Genomic DNA, 21245 nt, shown 5'->3' with positions numbered 1-21245 from the left:
TCCATCCTGCTTTACAGTCGCTGGCTTTGACGGCTTGGCTGTTGAACGCCAGGTGCTAAAGGATAGAGGTTTATCTGAGTCGGTGATTCCTATGCTGTTAAAAGCTATGAAATCTACTTCTAGGAAGATCTACCATTGTACGTTAAAGACATACATTGCGTGGTGTGGGTCTCTTGAGGTTCATCCTCGCTCCTTCTCAGTGGCTCGGATCTTGACTTTCCTTCTATGGGGGGTTGAAGAGAAATTGGCCTTGAGTACCATCAAGGGCCAGGTATCTGCTTTGGCTGTCTTCTTCCAATGACCCTTGGCCACACACCAACTAGTGCGTACCTTTATTCAGGGTGTCCGACATTTGGTTTCTCTAGTGCGGTCTCCGTTGCCGCCTTGTGACCTCAAATTGGTGCTTTCGGTCCTACAGAAGCCTCCATTTGAGACTCTTCGGGAGGTTCCCTTGCGTACACTTTCTCAGAAGGTGGCTTTTTTGGTGGCTATTACTCCTGCGCCCAGGGTGTCGGAACTGGCGGCGTTAATCTGTCTGCCTTATCTGGTGATTGAGATAAGGTGGTTCTTCGCCCCTGTCTGTCGTTCCTCCCAAAGGTTGTCTCTGATTTTTTTATTTGAAGACATTGTGTTGCCTTCCCTGTGTTCCAGGCCTTAACATCCGAAAAAAATTGCCTTGCATGCCTTGGATGTGGTCCAGGCAAACAGGGTGTACCTGGCAGCTACGGAGTCTTTTTAGGAAGTCGGACTCACTATTTGTGCTCATGGATGGGCCCCGGAAAGGGTTGTCTGCTTTCTCTGTGACCATTTCCAGATGGATTAGACAGACAGTGATTCTGGCCTATTCCATCAAGGGTCAGGTTCCTCCTTTCCCGATTAAGGCACGCGCTACTCGGGTGCTTAATGCCTCCTGGGCCTTCCGTCATCAGGCGTCAGTGACGCAGGTTTGCATGGTTATCGGTGCACACTTTTACAAAGTATAAAGTGGATGTGTTGGCGTCTGTGGATGCTTCTTTTGGCCACAAGGTTTTGCAGGCTGCTGTTTAAGAGGACCTGATGCTCTTTGAGGGTGTATTTGTTTTTTTTTTTTCGGGTGGGCTCCAGTTGTTTTGGTTGACCTCCTGTTGCATGATTGGCTACTGTTTAGCCTTTGGGAATTTTTTTTGCTGTTCCCACCCCTCATGTTTAACACTGCTTTGGGACGTCCCAATGGTTATGAATATCAGGAGCTGTGTCCGTCAATGAAAATCAGGGAAATGGATTTTACGGTAAGTCAAAAATTTCATTTTACATATTTAATGCCTTTTTTAAATGTCAAGAAGCTGTGTAAATATTTAGAAGGGCGGGGTGACATATACAAATATATTTTATAGACGTATCTCTTCCATTTGACCACACAATCTTGGATGTGCCTTGTAGAGATTGTTTTCTTCCAAGCCGTGAATTACCTGGGGTGCTTTTATTCAGTATTAGCAGTGCAGTGACTTGGTTCTTTAGTGCCTCCTCACTTTAAAAATAGGCTTTCTATAAATACCCTGCTTTAGCTATATATCCCTGTCACATGCTAAGCAACACTTGATGGGACTTGTACGATTTTCCTTCCTAATCCCTTTTATTTAAGCTGTTGCCTCTGCCACCATCATGCATAAGTTGTATGCAGGTAACAAAGCAGTTTAAGGGTTATTAAAAAGGCACAGCTGAACGTTATCCGTGTGGGCAAACTTATCTGTAATGAAAATAAGGGGTATAAATTGTTTACTCTACACTCGTCACTTAATTTTGGAATAGCTGTGTAAGGTCAAAGACTGATGCTGGGTCTTAGAATCTCATGATAGCATTGTTTTTAATAAAGCTGAACTCCAGGCAGCTAAATATGAAGATTAAATGGATTTGTGTTTGTCCATACAGTCCTTAGACTTGCAATTTGCAAAGTCCTCTCTGGTGGAGCAGGAGACCTAATTTTCCTCTGATGCAGCCAAGTAGTTCTGACAGGTCTTGTACCTCCACCATTCTGTGATTGGATCTTGAAGGAGAAGCAGCAGATTTAACAGCTCATCTGTCACTTTTGCTCTTTGAGCATGCTTCTTGTTAGCACTGCAGCGCAAATAATTGGCTCTTTATAATGCTTCTTCTCTCCCAGTCTGAGTTCTGCTGTACAGTAGACTTGCAAGAGGCTGATGCCAAATACAATTCAGGTACTTAATTTTATTAAAAAATATATATGAATGAATTTTGATCTCCCTTAATTTTGTGTTTTTAGAACTGCCTGAAGGTTAGCTTTAAACGAGTAGAATACGTAAAGTAAACCTGTTATCTGAAAAGTCCCACAGACACCACTAAATAGTAATTTGGGGGTTGATTTACTAAAACTGGGAGAGTGCAAATCTGCTGCAGCTGTGCATAGAAACCAATCGGCTTCCAGGTTTTGTCAAAGCTTAATTGAACAAGCTGAAGTTAAAAACTGATTGGTTTCTATGCACAACAGCACCAGATTTTGTTCTCTCTAGTTTTAAGCCCCGTACACACGGGCAGATTGTCGGTACACATTTGCCAGTTCAAGAAAATAAATAAAAATGTCCGACATTCCTTCTGTGTGTATGTCAGTCTGTCCAACAGAACCGGTTGTGTATGCTGGAAAACCAGCAGCCGACCGACTCCTTATCAGCGCTCTCAGGCCATGGCAGAGAGCGCTGATCGGAGTGTTCTGACAGGGGCCTGTCCCCTTGTCAGAACACAACTCAGCGGGGGGTGATTGCTGGGGGTGATTGCTGGACCAACCTCAACAGGAGCTGTCAGGGTTATTTATTTTTTTGTTCAACCCGCTGGGTTGCACGTAAAAAAAAAAAAAACTGTTGTGTACCCGGTTTTAGTAGCTCAACACCTTTTGTGTGCCAGAAATGCATGTCTGTGGCCATTTAAAAAAACTAGTTTCACTTTTTTTGCTGTCTGAAAGTCCATGCTAGCTGCCACCCCCTTGTAGGTCCTTGAGGTGTCATTAGAAAAGTGGATAATGCCTGGTAGGTGTTAGACCTGTGAATAGGGAGGTCAGAGCCTTTTAGTTATTATGTAAAACTTGGTACAAAGGCAGTGTGGTATCTGCTCTTAGGCAGGACTAAAAAGGAAACTTTTCATTGGAAGAAATATATTGGCAGGCATTTCAGTGCTTCTTCTGAAAATGCCAACTGCCGCCTTGTCATGCTAATCCTCCAACTTCAGTACACACTCCTAATATAAAGCTGAACTCCGGACAGCTTACATAAAAGTAGCCCAACTCCTACCACATTAAAGATCGAATGCGTGTCCAGAGGGATGTAATGGAGAAATTGTTGCTTTATTCTTTGGTCCCATGGCAGCTGGCGCTACTATTAAATCCCAACAGTGGTGGCTCTGGTTTCTGCAATGTAGGCAGTAACTGTGAGAGGGGTGGCCCCATGACTTGGAAAAAGCGACTTTGCGGGAGTGGTAGTTGTACCATAACTGGTGAGGAGCAACTCTGGAGTAAAGTAAGCAATTCTCTCTATTACATCCTCTCTAGATTGAACAAGAATTCCATTTGGAATATATGGGGGAAGATGTGGTATTTGGAGCGGCACCCACATGTTAGCCTTTGTAAGCTGACTGGAGTTCAACTAATCAGCGCTGACCAACTTGGTTGCTTATAACTTCAGGATTGCTGACTTAAGATCTTAAAGGTGGAGAAACTGATTCAAAAGCAGCAATGTGGAGAAGAGAGAATCTCCCATTAAAGTGTATGTTTGCTTTCACTTTTGTAGCTGGTGAAGTGTCAGCTAGGATGCTGTAAGCATTACATACTCTTCTGTGGAGTGTCCTGGGTGGCAGCCATTAGTAGGAATGTATGTTAAACATGTTAGACTGGGTAAATGTCTAGTTGCTATGTATTACAGCGTATGATTGCTATTTGTTCTAACGAAAGCTAAAATAAAATGGGCACTTTCCAGCAGTACTGTATTTGTAATAATGTATTTCAAGGTGATAATTTTATATTACCATTGTGAGGTTTTTTGCCATACATTTCTAGGGCTAGTCCACCCAAATTGGATATTTCACACCTGGAAATTTGCTGGCCAGTTGACTCCAGTCGACAATTCACCTTTGTAATTTACTATGCAGTTGCATAACGTGGCACTTGGTATAGTGCCCAGTTTATGCACCTTTGTTGCATTTTCTATATTGGTGAATTTTCAAGCTTTGTAATTGTGAACAATAACGGTGCCCGCAAAACTCTACTTGCTGGCTTTTACCAAAAAATGAAGTATTCTTTTTGGATGAACTAACCCTTTTTAAAGGCTGAGTGCACCTTTGTAATAAATGTACTATGCAGTTAAGGGGCTCCAGTGCTTTAAAAAAACAAAGAGAAAAAAAAAACTTCATCCAAGGAACAATGTTCGAAGCCAGGGGTCTTCAAACTATGGCCCTCCAGTTGTTCAGGAACTACAATTCCCATCATGCCTTGTCATGGCACAGATTTACAAAGCCTCATTGGATGTGTAGTTCTGCAACAGCTGGTAGGCCGCAGTTAGAGGATCCCTGTTCTAAGCTATAAGTGTTATGTTTGTATGTTTGTAAGCCAAGCCTGGTTTTACCATAGCCTGGCTAAAAGAAACTAACAATTGAGTGTTTGGCCTCATTCTGCCCAGGATCTGGAATGTATAGCACATGGGCCATCCCCAGCATCACGAGAACAAGCCCTCCTTCCACTTTCAAGACCTGTTCAGTGTTCTCGCTCCACTCATCATAGTAGCACTGAAATCAGCCGCTCTTGCAACTGGGAGTGATGCACCTGATTGTGAATAAAAAAAGATTGTTTTATCTGTTACTGGGGGCTTGCTCAATGACTCCCAGCTCCTATGCTAGGACCAAGAGTTGATCTGTCAGAAGGCTTGTGGAAGCAGAGATTTGCCTACTGGTATGTCATGGAAGCTCATCTAGATAGTACAGGTCCTTCTCAAAAAAATTAGCATATTGTGATAAAGTTCATTATTTTCTGTAATGTACTGATAAACATTAGACTTTCATATATTTTAGATTCATTACACACAACTGAATTAGTGCAAGCCTTTTTATTGTTTTAATATTGATGATTTTGGCATACAGCTCATGAAAAACCAAAATTCCTATCTCAAAAAATTAGCATATTTCATCCGACCAATAAAAAGTGTTTTTAATACAAAAAAAGTCAACCTTCAAATAATTATGTTCAGTTATGCACTCAATACTTGGTCGGGAATCCTTTTGCAGAAATGACTGCTTCAATGCGGCGTGGCATGGAGGCAATCAGCCTGTGGCACTGCTGAGGTGTTATGGAGGCCCAGGATGCTTCGATAGCGGCCTTGAGCTCATCCAGAGTGTTGGGTCTTGCCTCTCAACTTTCTCTTCACAACATCCCACAGATTCTCTATGGGGTTCAGGTCAGGAGAGTTGGCAGGCCAATTGAGCACAGTAATACCATGGTCAGTAAACCATTTACCAGTGGTTTTGGCACTGTGAGCAGGTGCCAGGTCGTGCTGAAAAATGAAATCTTCATCTCCATAAAGCTTTTCAGCAGATGGAAGCATGAAGTGCTCCAAAATCTCCTGATAGCTAGATGCATTGACCCTGCCCTTGATAAAACACAGTGGACCAACACCAGCAGCTGACATGGCACCCCAGACCATCACTGACTGTGGTTACTTGACACTGGACCTCAGGCATTTTGGCATTTCCCTCTCCACAATCTTCCTCAGGGTCCGGTCACCTCTTCTCGTTGTGCAGCGTTTTCTGCCACACTTTTTCCTTCCCACAGACTTCCCACTGAGGTGCCTTGATACAGCACTCTGGGAACAGCCTATTCGTTCAGAAATTTCTTTCTGTGTCTTACCCTCTTGCTTGAGGGTGTCAATGATGGCCTTCTGGACAGCAGTCAGGTTGGCAGTCTTACCCATGATTGCGGTTTTGAGTAATGAACCAGGCTGGGAGTTTTTAAAAGCCTCAGGAATCTTTTGCAGGTGTTTAGAGTTAATTAGTTGATTCAGATGATTAGGTTAATAGCTCGTTTAGAGAACCTTTTCATGATATGCTAATTTTTTGAGATAGAAATTTTGGTTTTTCCAAGAGCTGTATGCCAAAATCATCAATATTAAAACAATAAAAAGGCTTGCACTACTTCAGATGTGTGTAATGAATCTAAAATATATGAAAGTCTAATGTTTATCAGTACATTACAGAAAATAATGAACTTTATCACAATATGCTAATTTTTTTAGAAGGACCTGTACTATCTAGATGAGCTTCCATGACATACCAGTAGGCAAATCTCTGCTTCCACAAGCCTTCTGACAGATCAACCCTTGGTCCTAGCATAGGAGCTGGGACTCATTGAGCAAGCCCCCAGTAACAGATAAAACAATCTTTTTTTTTATTCACAATCAGGTGCATCACTCCCAGTTGCAAGAGCGGCTGATTTCAGTGCTACTATGATGAGTGGAGCGAGAACACTGAACAGGTCTTGAAAGTGGAAGGAGGGCTTGTTCTCGTGATGCTGGGGATGGCCCATGTGCTATACATTCCAGATCCTGGGCAGAATGAGGCCAAACACTCAATTGTTAGTTTCTTTTAGCCAGGCTATGGTAAAACCAGGCTTGGCTTACAAACATACAAACATAACACTTATAGCTTAGAACAGGGATCCTCTAACTGCGGCCTACCAGCTGTTGCAGAACTACACATCCCATGAGGCTTTGCATAGGAGCTGGGACTGCTTGCTGATCATTGAGCAAGCCCCCAGTAGCAGATGGAAGCATCTCTCCCCGTTGCAAGAGTGGCTGAGCTCATATATATATATATATATATATATATATATATATATATATATATATATATATATATATATATATATATATATATATATATATATATATATATATATATATATATATATATATATATATATATATATATATATATAATAATATAATTTTTTTTTAATTCAGCTAGACAATGTTTCTTACACTGCTGGAGCCACTTGACTGCATTAGAGAAAAAAACGGTGAACGCTGCCTTTAGGGTCTTAACATTACAGAGAGCACTGGTGTGCTGTTACCCATAGTGGCCAATCAGAAAGTGGCTTTGAGCATATTGGCATAGGCAGAGTTAAGAAAACTCCCTGATTAGATGCTATGGGTTACTAGACACAAATGCTCTTTACTCTCTGGCTTTTAAAATTAATGGTCTTAGAAATGGGCTGGTTTTCAGGTGTATTGGTTAATGTTTGTTTCTTTTTTTGTCTGTTTCTTCTTTTTTCTTTCATTTCAACATATCCACGCAGTATTTCATGGTTCTAACAAAGCGGCAGTGTAAAAAATTAAACCATGACGCATGAAAAATACCTGGTGAGGGTCCTCATTGCTTTTTTTCATTTTATTTTATTTCAGTTCGTTTTCTTCTAAATTAATGTCACATTTAACGAAAGTTTAAAAAAAAAATTTAATCCAGACTGGTTTATCCAGTGCATGATTTATGGTAGCTGCTGTTTTACTTTTTTTTTTTTTTTCTAAATATTGGCCAACTCTTGTCTCTGGACCAATGCATGACTGTCCCCTGAGATATACCATAGATATTTGTGATGTATGGTGAAATTGGCAAAGACTTGGGCCCCCTTTTTCCTCAAAACACAGCTGCCTCATGCAGTGTAATATATAATTTGTTTAAGATCTGCAGCTCTCAGCGTAGGTGGAAGGAACCATGACCCTTATTTAACAGTGGTTTTTCTTTTTTTGTTGTTGTGTTTTACAGTTCTTTTCCCTGGTTCAGCCTGAACTATATACCAGGCCCTGCTGAAAATGCCACTCAACCGTTTTCTTCTCCAGCTTGTCCAGTTTCTCTTAAGTGCCCTGTACATGTTGTATGTTTAATGCTCACACGCATTTTGTTAATCCAAGACAAACGACTGGTATATGGAAATCTATAGTTGCATTTATTTTTATTTTTTTTCCATTTCGTTAATTTTGCTCACGCTCTGATTTTGGGGGTGGATGCGGGCAGTTGGAAGGGGGAGGGTGGACGAATATGGCACATTGGAGTTCTACTAAATGTGCTGTCTTAAGTCATCGCCAACATACAGTGAGGACCTGTTTTGGCTGCACCAATTGGTGTGTGTGAATGTAATTGTTGCAAACACAGGGTCATATCTGCTTATCACTTATTAAAGTGAACCTGTCACTTTGTATCAGACATTTTTGTGCAAAGGATACAGTTCCACTAGTGGCTTTAGGAAAGAAGAAACAGGAAAATGGATAGCCATCAGACCATGGGCTTCACAATTTACAACCATTGGCTGCTGAGGTACGCCTTGCAGAAAAAGGCAAGCTCTGCTTTATTAGGTAGTCCGCCCACTAGAATAAACACTTGTGGCGCTTTTCCACTGCATGGAACCGAACGGTTCGGCTCGCTTTTGTGCTTTTCCACTGCTGGTACCGCATGGTATGGTGTAGGAACGGTTCGGTACGGTACGGCGGCGCTTTTCCACTGCATGGAACCGAACGGTACGGCCCTCAAAAACAGTACAACCTCGATTGTGGTTCCAAGAGGTACCATATCCCACAATCCTTTGCATGCAGTCACTACTAGCCACTGATTGGTCAGAGAATCCCACCCACTTAACTTTAGTACTACTTTAGTGTAAAAGCAAACCGTACCGAACCATTCCAACACCGTACTATGCAGTACCAGCAGTGGAAAAGCAAACCGGTCTGAGTAGAGCCGAGCCGGTACTTGCAGTGGAAAAGTGCCATTGGTAGAAGTAGGGAGAAACCTGAAGAACCACTTCCCTATACCCTGCCATCAAATTAATTTTCTGCTACACGGGATGATGTAATTGGACCTTCTTCCATGATCCTTGGGAAGATGAGAATCTGGAACTCTCAAGAATGCTCTCCTGTACTGAGTAGGAACACATACTCACGGGTTTAAATACTGTCTTTACCAGGCAGCATGCCTGAAGTCATTTTTTTTTTTTTTGTTTTAACATCAGCCCCTTTCCTTTTTTTTTTTTTTTTTTTTTTTTTTGGGAGGGGAGGTGGGTTTGAGTTTGAGATAAGTGCACCTTAACTATAGTCCACACCTCATGGCACTTCCTTTAAAAATATGGCCTACGCCTCTAAAGCTTGCCATATATGGATTGCAACTCTGCCAATTCAGCAAGGAACAACATTTTGGGCACCATGGTTTTACACATCAGTCTGTCCAGTTTTTCCTGAATGATTAGTGCCACCGGCTATTACTGGCAACACTATTATGTTCTGCTGGCAGGGAAGGCTACCCGCCGGTACAACCCAATAGCTCTGGCTGTCAGATGGTGGAATAGAGCAATTTTCTTTCCTTCTCAGAAATTTGCACAATCTATGGTCTACCTAACACAAGCAGAGTTTTCCAACACACTCCATTCTTAACCTTTTAGCCCATTTTTTACTACTTGTCCACATTTTGTCCAGCTAGGGGTTAAAGTTAGAAGTTTTATTTGGTTTAAAATCTTTACATACTTGCTTTCGTTTGCCACCTTCCTTCTATTAAAATTTTGGGATATAACTATATGGTTCGTTGATAGACAATTTGCCTAGGGAAAAACTGTCACATTCATATTCCCCATTGAGTAACAATTTGGTTAATATAATGGTTGGGCAGCTAATGCTTATGCCTGTGATACACCTTACCACAGCTAGCGTGCAACACCTGGGAGAAAATATTGATCAGGTGGTTTAGAAGCTTCCGTCTGTTAAAGGCCTGTACTGACTGATTTTGCTTTGTGTTCTAATGACCCTATTGCCATTATGATTTTACAAACTTTTTATTCTGGGGTAGACTGCATACTCTAGTCACTTGAAGCAAACACACACTTTTTTCCAAATTTATTTTGCCGCCTGCCCATGCTAAACATTTCTGATGTCAGCAGCTGTCTTCACTTACTGTTGAACAGCGGTGTTTCCCTTTCTGATGTCATGGGACTCGGCAACTAGCCTGCTCAGAATTAGTGGCACATGAACATGACAACACAGGAGTGGGGGGTTTTGCCAACACATCTTGGGGTCAGAGGCTGGAACTAGGCGGGGTAGAAGATGTCAGAGAGGGTATAGTGAGAACATAGTAGGTGCTATATGGGTAAGTATGCATTGTCCTTAAATTTAAGAAGAGCGTGTTAAAGCGGAATTTAACTCCTCTGTCTAAGGAAGGCGCCATCTTAGCCCCTGTTTGGATCTGCAGGTGCTATGGTGCTGCACATGTGGCCAGCTATGACTCTATGGTTGAGCCACCCTAACTGCTCTCAACTGGGCGTGCCTAGTGAGCACACTCCCAGCACAAAATGGCAGCGCTGGCTGTATGCATATCTATGACAGCACAGCGTCTGAAGCCCACTGCTGTGCTGTCACATGTATCGGTACTGCCAGCAGCAACAGGTTAAGAATTGAGGCCCTTTTCAAGCCCTTTTTCATCTTGAGCTTGCTTTGGAGAAACTTGGTAAATCAGTGGGGGTTAGTTCCGCTTTAAAGCCAAACTCTAGCCAAAGATTATCTTTAGAAAAAAATAGATGCTTATGTGTGCCCATGTGTAAAGGGGTCAGCATTGTGCAAACATTTTATTTTCATTTACCCCTTAAAGTATAGCAAATGCTGAATGTCTGGTGCTGAAACTGTTGTGTTTGGAGTATACTGATCAAAGCAGGTCACTCACTCCTCACCTCATTCATTGACTAAACTTTTTACAGAATGGAGGCGGTTCTTATGATTGTTAAAATCTTTCTTCCTCCTTAAATCAGATTGCCTAGCATTCTGTGAAAAAAAAAAAAATATGCAAGGTGTTTCTCAGTGAACAAGGCGTTGAGTGAGTGTTGTGATCAGGGTACTCCCAACTTGAACTGTAAGGCTCGGGCACTAGGGATTCAGTACAATTCTTTTTAAAGTGCACGTGCTTAAATTTTGTTTTTGGCCAGGGTTCAGCTTTATTGTAATGGAAACGGCAAGATCTGAGCCAAAGTAAACTTTAGGATCACCCAAAAGCGTTCCATTTTGCATAAATGTCTTCAAAATGACAGGTACACTTTAATATTGGTTCAGTCTTCAAAACGGCCTCCCTGCTGTATGTATGTGGCCATTCTATTTTGACATAAATGCACCTTGCGTATGGGTTAGGCACAGTAGACTGGCATTACATCCTTTCCATGCTTTCTCCCATAACCCTACCCAGTCTTTTATTATCGCTCTTCATCAGGTAAGCAAAGCGTTAGAAATCAAATGGCTTAATTTTAAACTTCCGAACACCCTTGTACAACACAATACAAACTCACACACTCTTCTGTGGTAGGTATGATACAAGAGCTAGTGAATTGTTCCATATGATTAACGCCTAAACCGACCTTTTTTTTTTTTTTTGTCTTGTGTATCTTGATTTCTCTGTGTGCTTTATAGTGAAGCAGCCGACACGAGTCGTTGTTCATATAACAGCTTTTGAAAAGTTGAGAGCACACCCCCCTACGGAGAAAACCGACTGTGCTTGCTTACGTTTGGTTCATGAATTAAAAATCCCGTACAGGTGATGAAACCTCGGCAGTGTTAACACAAAGCAGCAGTAGTGTGTATTGTGCAGTATCTTTTCTTACTCTAGAACTTTTTAACCATGTGTAGAAAGTCAAGAAAAAAGCCAAGTGATTTTTTTTTTTTCTTTTCACTTTTATCGGTAAAATGTAGATAGAGCTAGCATGAACATGACAGCCATAAATACAATCAGCAAATTTGAGTGATGGATCAGTGAATTTCTGGGTGTTTTTTTTTCTGTTTTCTTTTTTTTCTTTTGTTTCTTTTTTTTTTTTGTTTTGTTAAGTCCTCCTGTGAATGGTGTGGCTAATACAGTTGTGTTCTTCTGCAGGAATCATTCCTGATGAGGCCAAAGCTCTGTCACTTGTGGCCCCAGCCAATGCAGTCACTGGTTTGCTACCAGGTGGAGGACTCCTACCTACTCCGAACCCCCTCAGTTCGGTAAGTTTTTCTTTCCTCAAGATTTTTTTTATTGCTGTGGAGATTTCAACATAAGTTTTGTAACACATCAAAAGTTAAAAATGTTTTCAATAGTAGACCTTTATGAACTGTTATCCACTATCAAAGTACATACTGTAGAAACCTCTGCTTTGGGCATCTCAGCACATTTTTAACGTTTTTGCAGTATGTAACATAAACTGATAAAAAAAAGGAAACCTTGCAGTTTTTTATATTCTAACACAATCAACATAAAACTACATTGACTTCCATTTGCCCTCCCTATGGCAGTAATCTTGTCTATACCATTAAGGCATTCACCTGTACAGCCCAACAGGCTTTCATTGAAATCTTTGTTAGTGGTTTTAAAGGCTTGAGGTTTTTGAAGGTAAACCCCCTAAAACCTGAGCTCAATTTCTATCCAGCTATGTGCACGAGAGCTCAGCTTCTCCTGTGTCCCATTTGGCTTGAGACAGCAGCGGTAACCATTGGCTCCTCCTGTCAATCACAACCAGTAAGCCAATAAGGAGAGAGTGGGGGGTGAACTGCAGTTGTGTCCTAAGGACGCATAGAGCAGGGCTGGGGAGCAAGCACATACCATTGCCCCCAGAGTAGCTGCTTGCTATTGGGAGCAGCGGCTGAAAAAAAGAGCCAGCAGCTTCAGTGAGGGACTAGAGAGAGGATTGGGGCTGCTCTGTGCAAAACCACTGCACAGAGCAGATAAGTATAACATGCTTGTTTTTTAGAATAAACCTTTAATGTCACTTTAAATAGTTACAGCATCCTTTCCCAAGATGTCTTCCAGGGTCTCAGGATTTCACCAAATAATTATACGTTTTCTGGGTCCTCCATGAGCTTCAGTGAGTTTTTATAATGGGGGAAAGCCGCTATTATTTTTATTACATGCCCCAATACCAATTGAATCATTTTGTGTTTTTTTTATATATAATATATGTTACAGTATATTATAATACTACAATGTAAAGTAGTGAGTGTACAGCTTGTATAACAGTGTAAATTTGCTGTCCCCTCAAAATAACCCAAAACACAGCCATTAATGTCTAAACCGCTGGCAACAAAAAGAGTACACCCCTAAGTGAAAATGTCCAAATTAGGCCCAAAGTGTCAATATTTTGTGTGCCACCATTATTTCCAGCACTGCCTTAACCATCTTTGGCATGGGAGTTCACCAGAGCTTCACATGTTGCCCCTGGAGTCGTCTTCCACTCCTCCATGACAATATCAAGGAGCTGGTTGATTTTGGAGACCTTGCGTTCCTCCACTTTCTGTTTTGAGGATGCCCCACAGATGCTCAATAGGGTTTAGGTCTGGAAATATGTTTGGCCAGTCCATCACCTTTACCCTCAACTTCTTTAGCAAGGCAGTGGTCGTCTTGGAGGTATGTGGGGTCTTTATCATGTTGGAATTCTTCCTGTGGCACAGTCTCAGAAGGGAGGGGATTATGCTGTGCTTTAGTATGTCAAAGTACATGTTGGCATTCATGGTTCCCTCAATGAACCGTAGCTCCCCAGTGGCGGCAACACTCATGCAGCCACAGACCATGACACTCCCACCACCATGCTTGACTGAAGGCAAGACACATTTGTCTTTTGTACTCCTCACCGGTTTGCCGCCACACGCTTAACACCATCTGAACCAAATAAGTTTATCGTGGTCTCATCAGACCACAGGACATGTTTCAGTAATCCATGTTTGTAGTCTGCTTGTCTTGAGCAAACTGCGGGCTTTCTTGTGCATCATCTTTATAAGAAGCTTCCTTCTGGGATGACAGCCATGTAGAACAATTTGATACAGTGACTGGCATATGGTCTGAGCACTGACAGGCTGATTCCCCCCACTCCTTCAAACTCTGCAGCAATGCTGGCAGACCTCGTATGTCAATTTCCCAGAGACAACCTCTGGATAGGACGCTGAGCATGTGCACTCAACTTTTTTGGTCTACCATGGAGAGGCCTGTTCTGAGTGGAACCTGTCCTGTTAAATCGCTGTATGGTCTTGGCCACTGTGCTGCAGCTCAGTTTTAGGGTCTTGGCAATCTTCTTATAGCCTAGGCCAGTGATGGCAAACCTTGGCACCCCAGATGTTTTGGCACTATATTTCCCTTGATGCTCAACTACACTGCAGAGTACAGGAGCATCATGGGAAATGTAGTCCCAAAACATCTGGGGTGCCAAGGTTCACCATCACTGGCCTAGGCCATCTTTATGTAGAGCAACAATTCTTTTTTCAGATCCTCAGTTCTTTGCCATGAGGTGCCATGTTGAACTTCCAGTAACCAGTAAGAGAGTGATAACACCAAATTTAACACACCTGCTCCCCATTCACACCTGAGACCTTGTAACACTGAGTCACATGACATCAGGGAGGGGAAATGGCTTATTTGGCCAAATTTGGACATTTTCACCAACATAACGACCCCAAACACACCTCCAAGACGACCATTGCTTTGCTAAAGAAGCTGAGGGTAAAAGTGATGGACTGGCCAAGCATGTCTCCAGACCTATTGAGCATTTGTGGGGCATCCTTAAAACTGAAGGTGGATGAGCGCAAGGTCTCTAACATTCACCAGGTCTGTGATGTCGTCATGGAGGAGTGGAAGAGAACTTCAGTGGCAACCTTTGAAGCTCTAGTGAACTCCATGCCCAAGAGGGTTAAGGCAGTGCTGGAAAATAATGGTGGCCACACAAAAGTTTGACACTTTGTGCCTAAGGTTACATTTTCACTTGGGGGTGTACTCTTGTTGCCAGCAGTTTAGACATTAATGGCTGTGTTGAATTATTTTGAGGGGACAGCAAATTTACACTGTGATACAAGCTGTACACTCATTACTTTACATTGTAGCAAAGTGTCATTTTTTCAGTGTTGTCGCATGAAAAGGTATAATAAAATATTTGCAAAAATGTGAGGGGTGTGCTCACTTTTGTGGGATACTGTACATACATATAAAACAAATCTTTGCCTATGGGCAGTCCTAGCTGGTGATAACCCCCTCTGCTACAGGCAAGCCAGTTTTCTGCCTCGTGTTTTTCAGCAGTAAGGACCTAGTACCTTGCTGGGACCTGTGGTTCCATAGCCTCGCCCCTTTTTTTTCTTTTATTTTTTCCTGTGGAGATCTCCACTCACTAGCCGGTCTAGGTGATGGGCTGGATAATGTAGATCCATTGGTCACCTCAGTCTGGCCAGCTTATTGCGTGCTGGCATTTAGCTCTAAGCTGAGTCTGCTGCGACAGCCCCATCATGGACCGTGGTGGCTAGGGAGGTAAACATCTCATGGGGAGACACATGACCAGGCCCCTGCAGTCTGTCAGTGTTGCACTGTCGGGACAGTCCCCCACTTCGCTGGAGAGGAGAATCTGTCTTGGGAATGTTTCCCGCAACCTCCAAGGAACGGTAAGTACACTGCTGCATGTGCACCTTCCACCTCCCTTCCAGGGTTTTTCTTTTGGGAATCCAGAGGCTGCAGAGACCATGCGGGGCAAGTATTGCCTCTTGCCCTTTTTGATGGGCTTAGATTGAGGGGGGGAAGGAGCATGCTTTTGGCTCTCCTCGCTAGGGGATTTTGTTTTTGGGCCCCTTCATGGATGAACAAAACAGGTGGTTGGGCTCCCTGCAACTTTAGGCTGCTTATGGGCAGGCGCCCTTTCTGCTTGCCAGTGTCACTGTTGAGCCTGGCTCCTGCCCCCAGATGAGTGGTGCTGCAGTGGGCAGAGGATGGTGGTGACCACATTTTCACCTTAAAGCAACTCCCCTAGGATGCTGCATGTTGGTGACCACTCAGGGGAGCGATTGCCACAGGCGACTGGACTGCAGCGGCTTCTACTGAGGCTCTGTTGCTTCAACTGGAAGGTGCTGAGGTTCGTAGCCTCCTGGCAGGTGCACCTTGGTTAATTGGTAGCACAGTGAGGCCAGTATTCTCATTTATGCGTTTCCTCCTCTCGAGTTCCTTGCTCAGTTGCTGCGCAGGGTAGAGGCCAAAGGGATTCCATTCCTCATGGGAGCTGCTCCTTCAGGAAAATCTTCAGCACTGAGGGCTGACCTTTCACCTGGATCTACCGTCTCTGGCTTTGACTGCGTTTCTGTTAAGAGTCTGGTTCAGAGATTTAGGCGGTTTTCAGGTTCGGTGATCTTGACTATGTTGAAGACGTGCAGGTCTTCCTCCCGGGAGTTTTCTCGGTGCCCCTGGAAAGCTTACATAGTCTGGTGCAAGGCTCTGGGTACTTGTCCGTGCTCCTTTTGCAGTGGCTTTGGGTTTTTTGTCCTTCCAAATGGGACGTTGAACAAATCCTTGTCTTTTGTATACCATAAAGACCAGGTTTCTGCTACGGCAAACCTTTTTGTTGCCTTTGGCTGCACACTCCTTGATTCGTACCTTCATCCGAAGTGTTTGTCCTGTGGTGTCCCCTATGCATTTCCCATCTCTGCTGTGGGACCTGACTTTGGCTCTTTTTTGGTCCTCCAGAAGCCTCCCTTTTGAGGGTCTTGGGAATGTTCCCTTTTTGGTTGTCTTCATTTCTGCACAGCGGGTGTCAGAACTGATGACTTTATCCAGTATGTTTTTTTTCTGCTGATCTTGCACAGGAAAATGGGGGTCATCCATCAGTGTTCCTCCTTTACGGATGTGGTGCCGGTTTTCTACCCGATTTTAGGACTCTGTCCTGCGTTCATAGTGTCCACAACTTTAAGAGGTTGCACTACTCTCCTCCAGATGTACTGTAGGTAATTCGTGTATACCTGGCTGCTACGGCCTCCTTTTCGAAGGTCGGATTCCTTTTTTTGTGGTCTCGGACAACCGCTTGATTGGCTTGGTGGCCTCCCCTGCCACTATTTTCTGTGGTACTTGGCAGACGATTGTTCAGGTTTCTATCGTTATTGGTCGGGCTTCACCTCTCCCTGTCATGGCACACTCCTCCCAGAGCAATTGTTGCCTTTTGCGTTTTCCGACATCCGGTGTCTGTGACTCAGGTTTGCAAGCCCAGCTTCCTGATCGTCTGTGAACACTCCAATTAAAGTTTACGACGTTTATCTTTGCTTGTTTTAGCTGTTTGGTTTTGCAGGCCATTGTGTTTAGGTTCCTAGTTTCCCTGGTGGTAGGGAGTTTGTGTGGGTGGTTGGCATGTCTGCCTGGTTGCTCCCAGGTTTTTGTTTTTTTTTTGCACAACCCTCACTGAGGCACTATACTGGGACATCCCTATGGGAGCTGTCTGTCAATGGACCTAGAATGAAATAGGATTTTTCGTTACCAAAAATGCCTTTCTCAGAGTATATTGACAAACACTGCACCCACCCCACTTGAGGTTTTTTTTTAAACTGGCTTGCCTGTAGCAGAGAGGGGGTTTTGTACCAGCTAGGACCACCCATAGGTGGTGGTGTGTTTCTGCCTAGTGTACCACTGCTGTAGGTGGAGCTATAAACCCTATGGTCAAGAATAGAAGAGCAGCTGTGTCCTTCAATTAACTTTGAGAAGGGGAATTTACGGGGAGTAACAAGCAATCCGTTTTTGTTTTTTTTTGTTTTTTTTTTCTTTTTCTTTTTTAACACTTATAATGGAAAACAAGACAAATAGGGAGGGTGAATCTGAGGCCAAAGAAAGCAATAATGGACAGGGGTTCTAATCCATCTCCACTCTATCCGAAGCTTTAAAAACGAAAAGCTTTGCCTTAAGTTATACTTTAAGGTTAAAGCAGTTCTGTAGGCTGGTTTTCAGAAATGTCAGCAGCTGCTGACTTTTATTAAACACATGTGCTTCCCGGTCTTCGAGGTGCTGGCATCTTGACTGTGCACATGGGCAAGCCACACTGCACCTTTATGAATGGACCCACAACCTTCTTGGACCTGTGATATTATGCGATTACAATGGAAGGGGATACCTCTGAAAACTCGGGTACCAGATTTCCTTCACTCTCTTCCTACCCTATGGTGACAGTAATACTCCTCCATAGTTACAGTACAGAGTGAGCTTTGCCACCCCAAGACAACATGTTTTAGTGGCAGGATTGCCAAAAAAGTGAAATGGGGGAGAAAAACTGAAACCACTGACGATCACTTGGCAATCTGAAATGTATACCGTTTCTGTTCTTTGGTTAAGATACGCTTTGTCAGGTAATGATGTACTGTATTGCAAACTGCTAACCTCATACCAGCAGGTAAAATATTGAACTAAGATATCTAAAAATAAGCCAAAAAAATCACATCTTGTGGTCAGAATCGCAAAGTTAAAAATATATCTGTCTTCAATAAAAATATTATATTTTCAAACCTATATCTTCAGTCTAAGAATCTAAAACCATGAATCAAAAGCAAGCAAGATTATTTATTTATATATATATATATATTATAATCTCTGCCTTCAATCCAAAATCCAAGAAATCGCTGAACTCATCCAAAAATGATCAAAGAATAAGTCATAAATTAGATAAAATCTTGTGATAAATCCCTGTGTTGCATATTTGATCAAAGTGTATATTAGTGTATAAAATCTATAAAACCGCAATAATGATATCTGTAAACAACAATTCAATAATTCATATATAAATGTGTTAAAAAATCGGTGATGGTGAGAATCCCTCAAACGGTGGGAATAAATATATAACTGTATTAAATAAATACTGGATAAATAGATGAAGTCCTTGTGCAATATTTAAAGTGACTATTAGCGATCAAATAAATAGTGCTCAAAATAAAGTGATCAATGGTGATTTTTCTTTAAGACAATTTTGTGAATTTCCAGTGATGTGATCCGAAGTGAGCAGAAATCGTTTTAAGTGCAATGGCCGCTCACCTCATTGCACCTTTTTAAAGGCGCTTTTTGCTGATCTATAGCCCTGGGATATGAATGCAGGATTTCCTTAATTGGCTTGTAAGTTATGCTGGTATCCACGGTTACCGATATCGCCACCTAGTGACTCCCACTGCTTCCTCAATAGCCACCTTTCCAATGAATATTCTAGTGATCCCAGTGTACTAAAAGAAACATATTGGAATCCATAGTGAAGTATGTCATAAAATAGATATTTATTCAAACGATATATAGAGTACACTCGCATTTAAAATGACGATAGCGGGCAATAAACGGCAGCCGCAATAGTGCGGTAACTATCCTCTGGGTACTTCAGGCTACTGCCATAAACCGGAAGTAGATGTCACCCGATGCCCCCCGACGCGTTGCCTCACAAACCATGTGACTTTAATCAAGGGATCTAATTCATGAATTATTCTTTTGAGATAATTTTTGGATGAGTTCAGCGATTTCTTGGATTTTGGATTGAAGGTAGATCTTGCTTGCGACTGTGATCGCATGTTCTGATTTTTTTCTTTTGATTAATGGTTTTAGATTCTTAGAGTGAAGATAGATATATGTTTGAAAATTTAATATTTTTATTGAAGACAGATATATTTCTAACTTTGCGATTCTGACCACAAGATGCGATTTTTGGGCTTTTTCTAGATATCTTATTCTAAGGCTCCGTTCACATCTAGGCGTTTTGGGGCGTTTTTGGGGCGTTTTTCTGCTCTAGGATCAGCTCTCAAAACGCCCAACAAGACAAATCCTATTCATTTCAATGGCCCCTGTTCACATCTGAGCGTTTTGACGCTGTATACAAAACGCCCAACGCTCAAAAAAGTACATGAGCTTCTTTTTGGGCAGATTACAGGCGTTTTCCATTGATCTCTATTCAATCTAAAAACGCCTGCACAAAAATCGCGGTAAAAATCGCGGTAAAAAACGCCGCAAAAATCGCGGTAAAATCGCGGTAAAAAACGCGCGAAAAACGCTACGCTCAGGTGTGAATGTAGCCTTATTGTTGAAGGGACTGTTTATGGTCAGATACACTCCAGGCCCACTAGTGTCAACACAAGTCCATATATTTATATTTTTGTTTACATTTTATCCATACATTTTAACCAGAATTTTATGATATGATGTAATGTTAGCTCATTCAGAGCTTTTTTGAGATTTTATCCCATTAGCGCTGATTCACTTCTTGTATAATAATTCTGTTAGTATTTGGTGAAAAATACCAGAATTGGCTGCTGAGGGTGGAGGACTTTGTCCTAATCTCATATCCACATCTAAATAGAGATTTACCATTCAGAATACACCAATAGCTCTTCGAGAGTCCCTCTCAACAAGTACCTAAGTGGCAGCGCATATATCACCCCCCATTGTTTTCTCTAAAATATTGAACGCCTTCTTGTAAATGTGTTTGCGGATTGGGCACATTTCATTACAATGGGTGTGCTCCATTTTCATTTGGTATTTCATAGGCGTAGTTGCAATTTATGTACCACACAATCCTGTTTTTATATGTAATCCATATACAGAATAGGCATGTTTCTGCATAACAATGGATATTACTTGCCTCTAGATTGGAGCTGTTCCCCTCTCTGCGTTGGGAGCACCTACACTGGATCCCACTCTTGCGGCTCTCACTCTTCCAGGAGCCAATCTAAATTCACAGGTAGGTTTTCCTTTTTGACCGTTGAATTAAGTGACATTGCTGTATCTTGCATCTCTTCATGTACTCCCAATGGAGTGAGTCCAAAAATACCTAATTTTGCCTCAAAAGTAGCTTATGTACATCTCTTCAAGCTTCAGGTATTGAGTTACGTGCACCTGTATAATCAAACGTGAACAGGGACAATTGATATGGGGTTCAGCTTTGAGTATTTTCGAGCTGCAAAATACTCAGGTGTGATGGGGACTGTCACTTTTACTGGATAGCTTGGCCTGCATTTTAACCACTTCTGGACTGGAAGGATTTCCCCCCATTAATGACCAGGCCATTTTTTTTTTTTTTTTGCGATTCAGCACTGCGTTATTTAACTGACAACTGTACGGTCGTGTGACACTGTACCCAAATAAAACAAACAGGGCTTTCTATTTGGTGGTATTTGATCACCTCTGCAGTTTTTGATCATGCGCTATAAACAGAGCGACAATTTTCAAAAGAAAAAACAAACGGTATTTTTCACTTTCTGTTATAGAACATTCCCAATAAAAAAAATTAAAACAAATTTTTTTTTCCATAATTTTTAGTCAATTTGTATTCTGCTACATATTTTTGGTAAACAAAATAATCCCAATAAGTGTATTTTGATTGGTTTGTGCAAAAGTTATTGCGTCTACAAACTAGGGGAAAGATTTGTCATTTTATTTATTTTTTTTACTATAAATGGCGGCAATATGCGATTTTTAGCTGGACT

At 42.1% G+C, this 21245-nt stretch overlaps 1 protein-coding gene across 1 annotated transcript in view; it reads left to right on the top strand.

Annotated features, from left to right (window-relative positions):
* The window catches only part of SRSF11 (serine and arginine rich splicing factor 11), a 55048-nt gene that overhangs the window by 19849 nt on the left and 13954 nt on the right, over positions 1-21245 (top strand). Inside the window, exons 3-4 of the mRNA XM_082265607.1 lie at positions 11914-12023; positions 20408-20500. Coding sequence (XP_082121733.1) covers positions 11914-12023; positions 20408-20500 — 203 coding nt within the window. The remainder of the gene's footprint in view (positions 1-11913; positions 12024-20407; positions 20501-21245) is intronic.

This window comes from Pelophylax lessonae, assembly GCF_965119305.1.
Source record: "Pelophylax lessonae genome assembly, chromosome: 8".
In the NCBI taxonomy this organism is placed as follows: Eukaryota; Metazoa; Chordata; class Amphibia; order Anura; family Ranidae; genus Pelophylax; species Pelophylax lessonae.
This window is presented reverse-complemented; position numbering and strand designations above follow the sequence as displayed.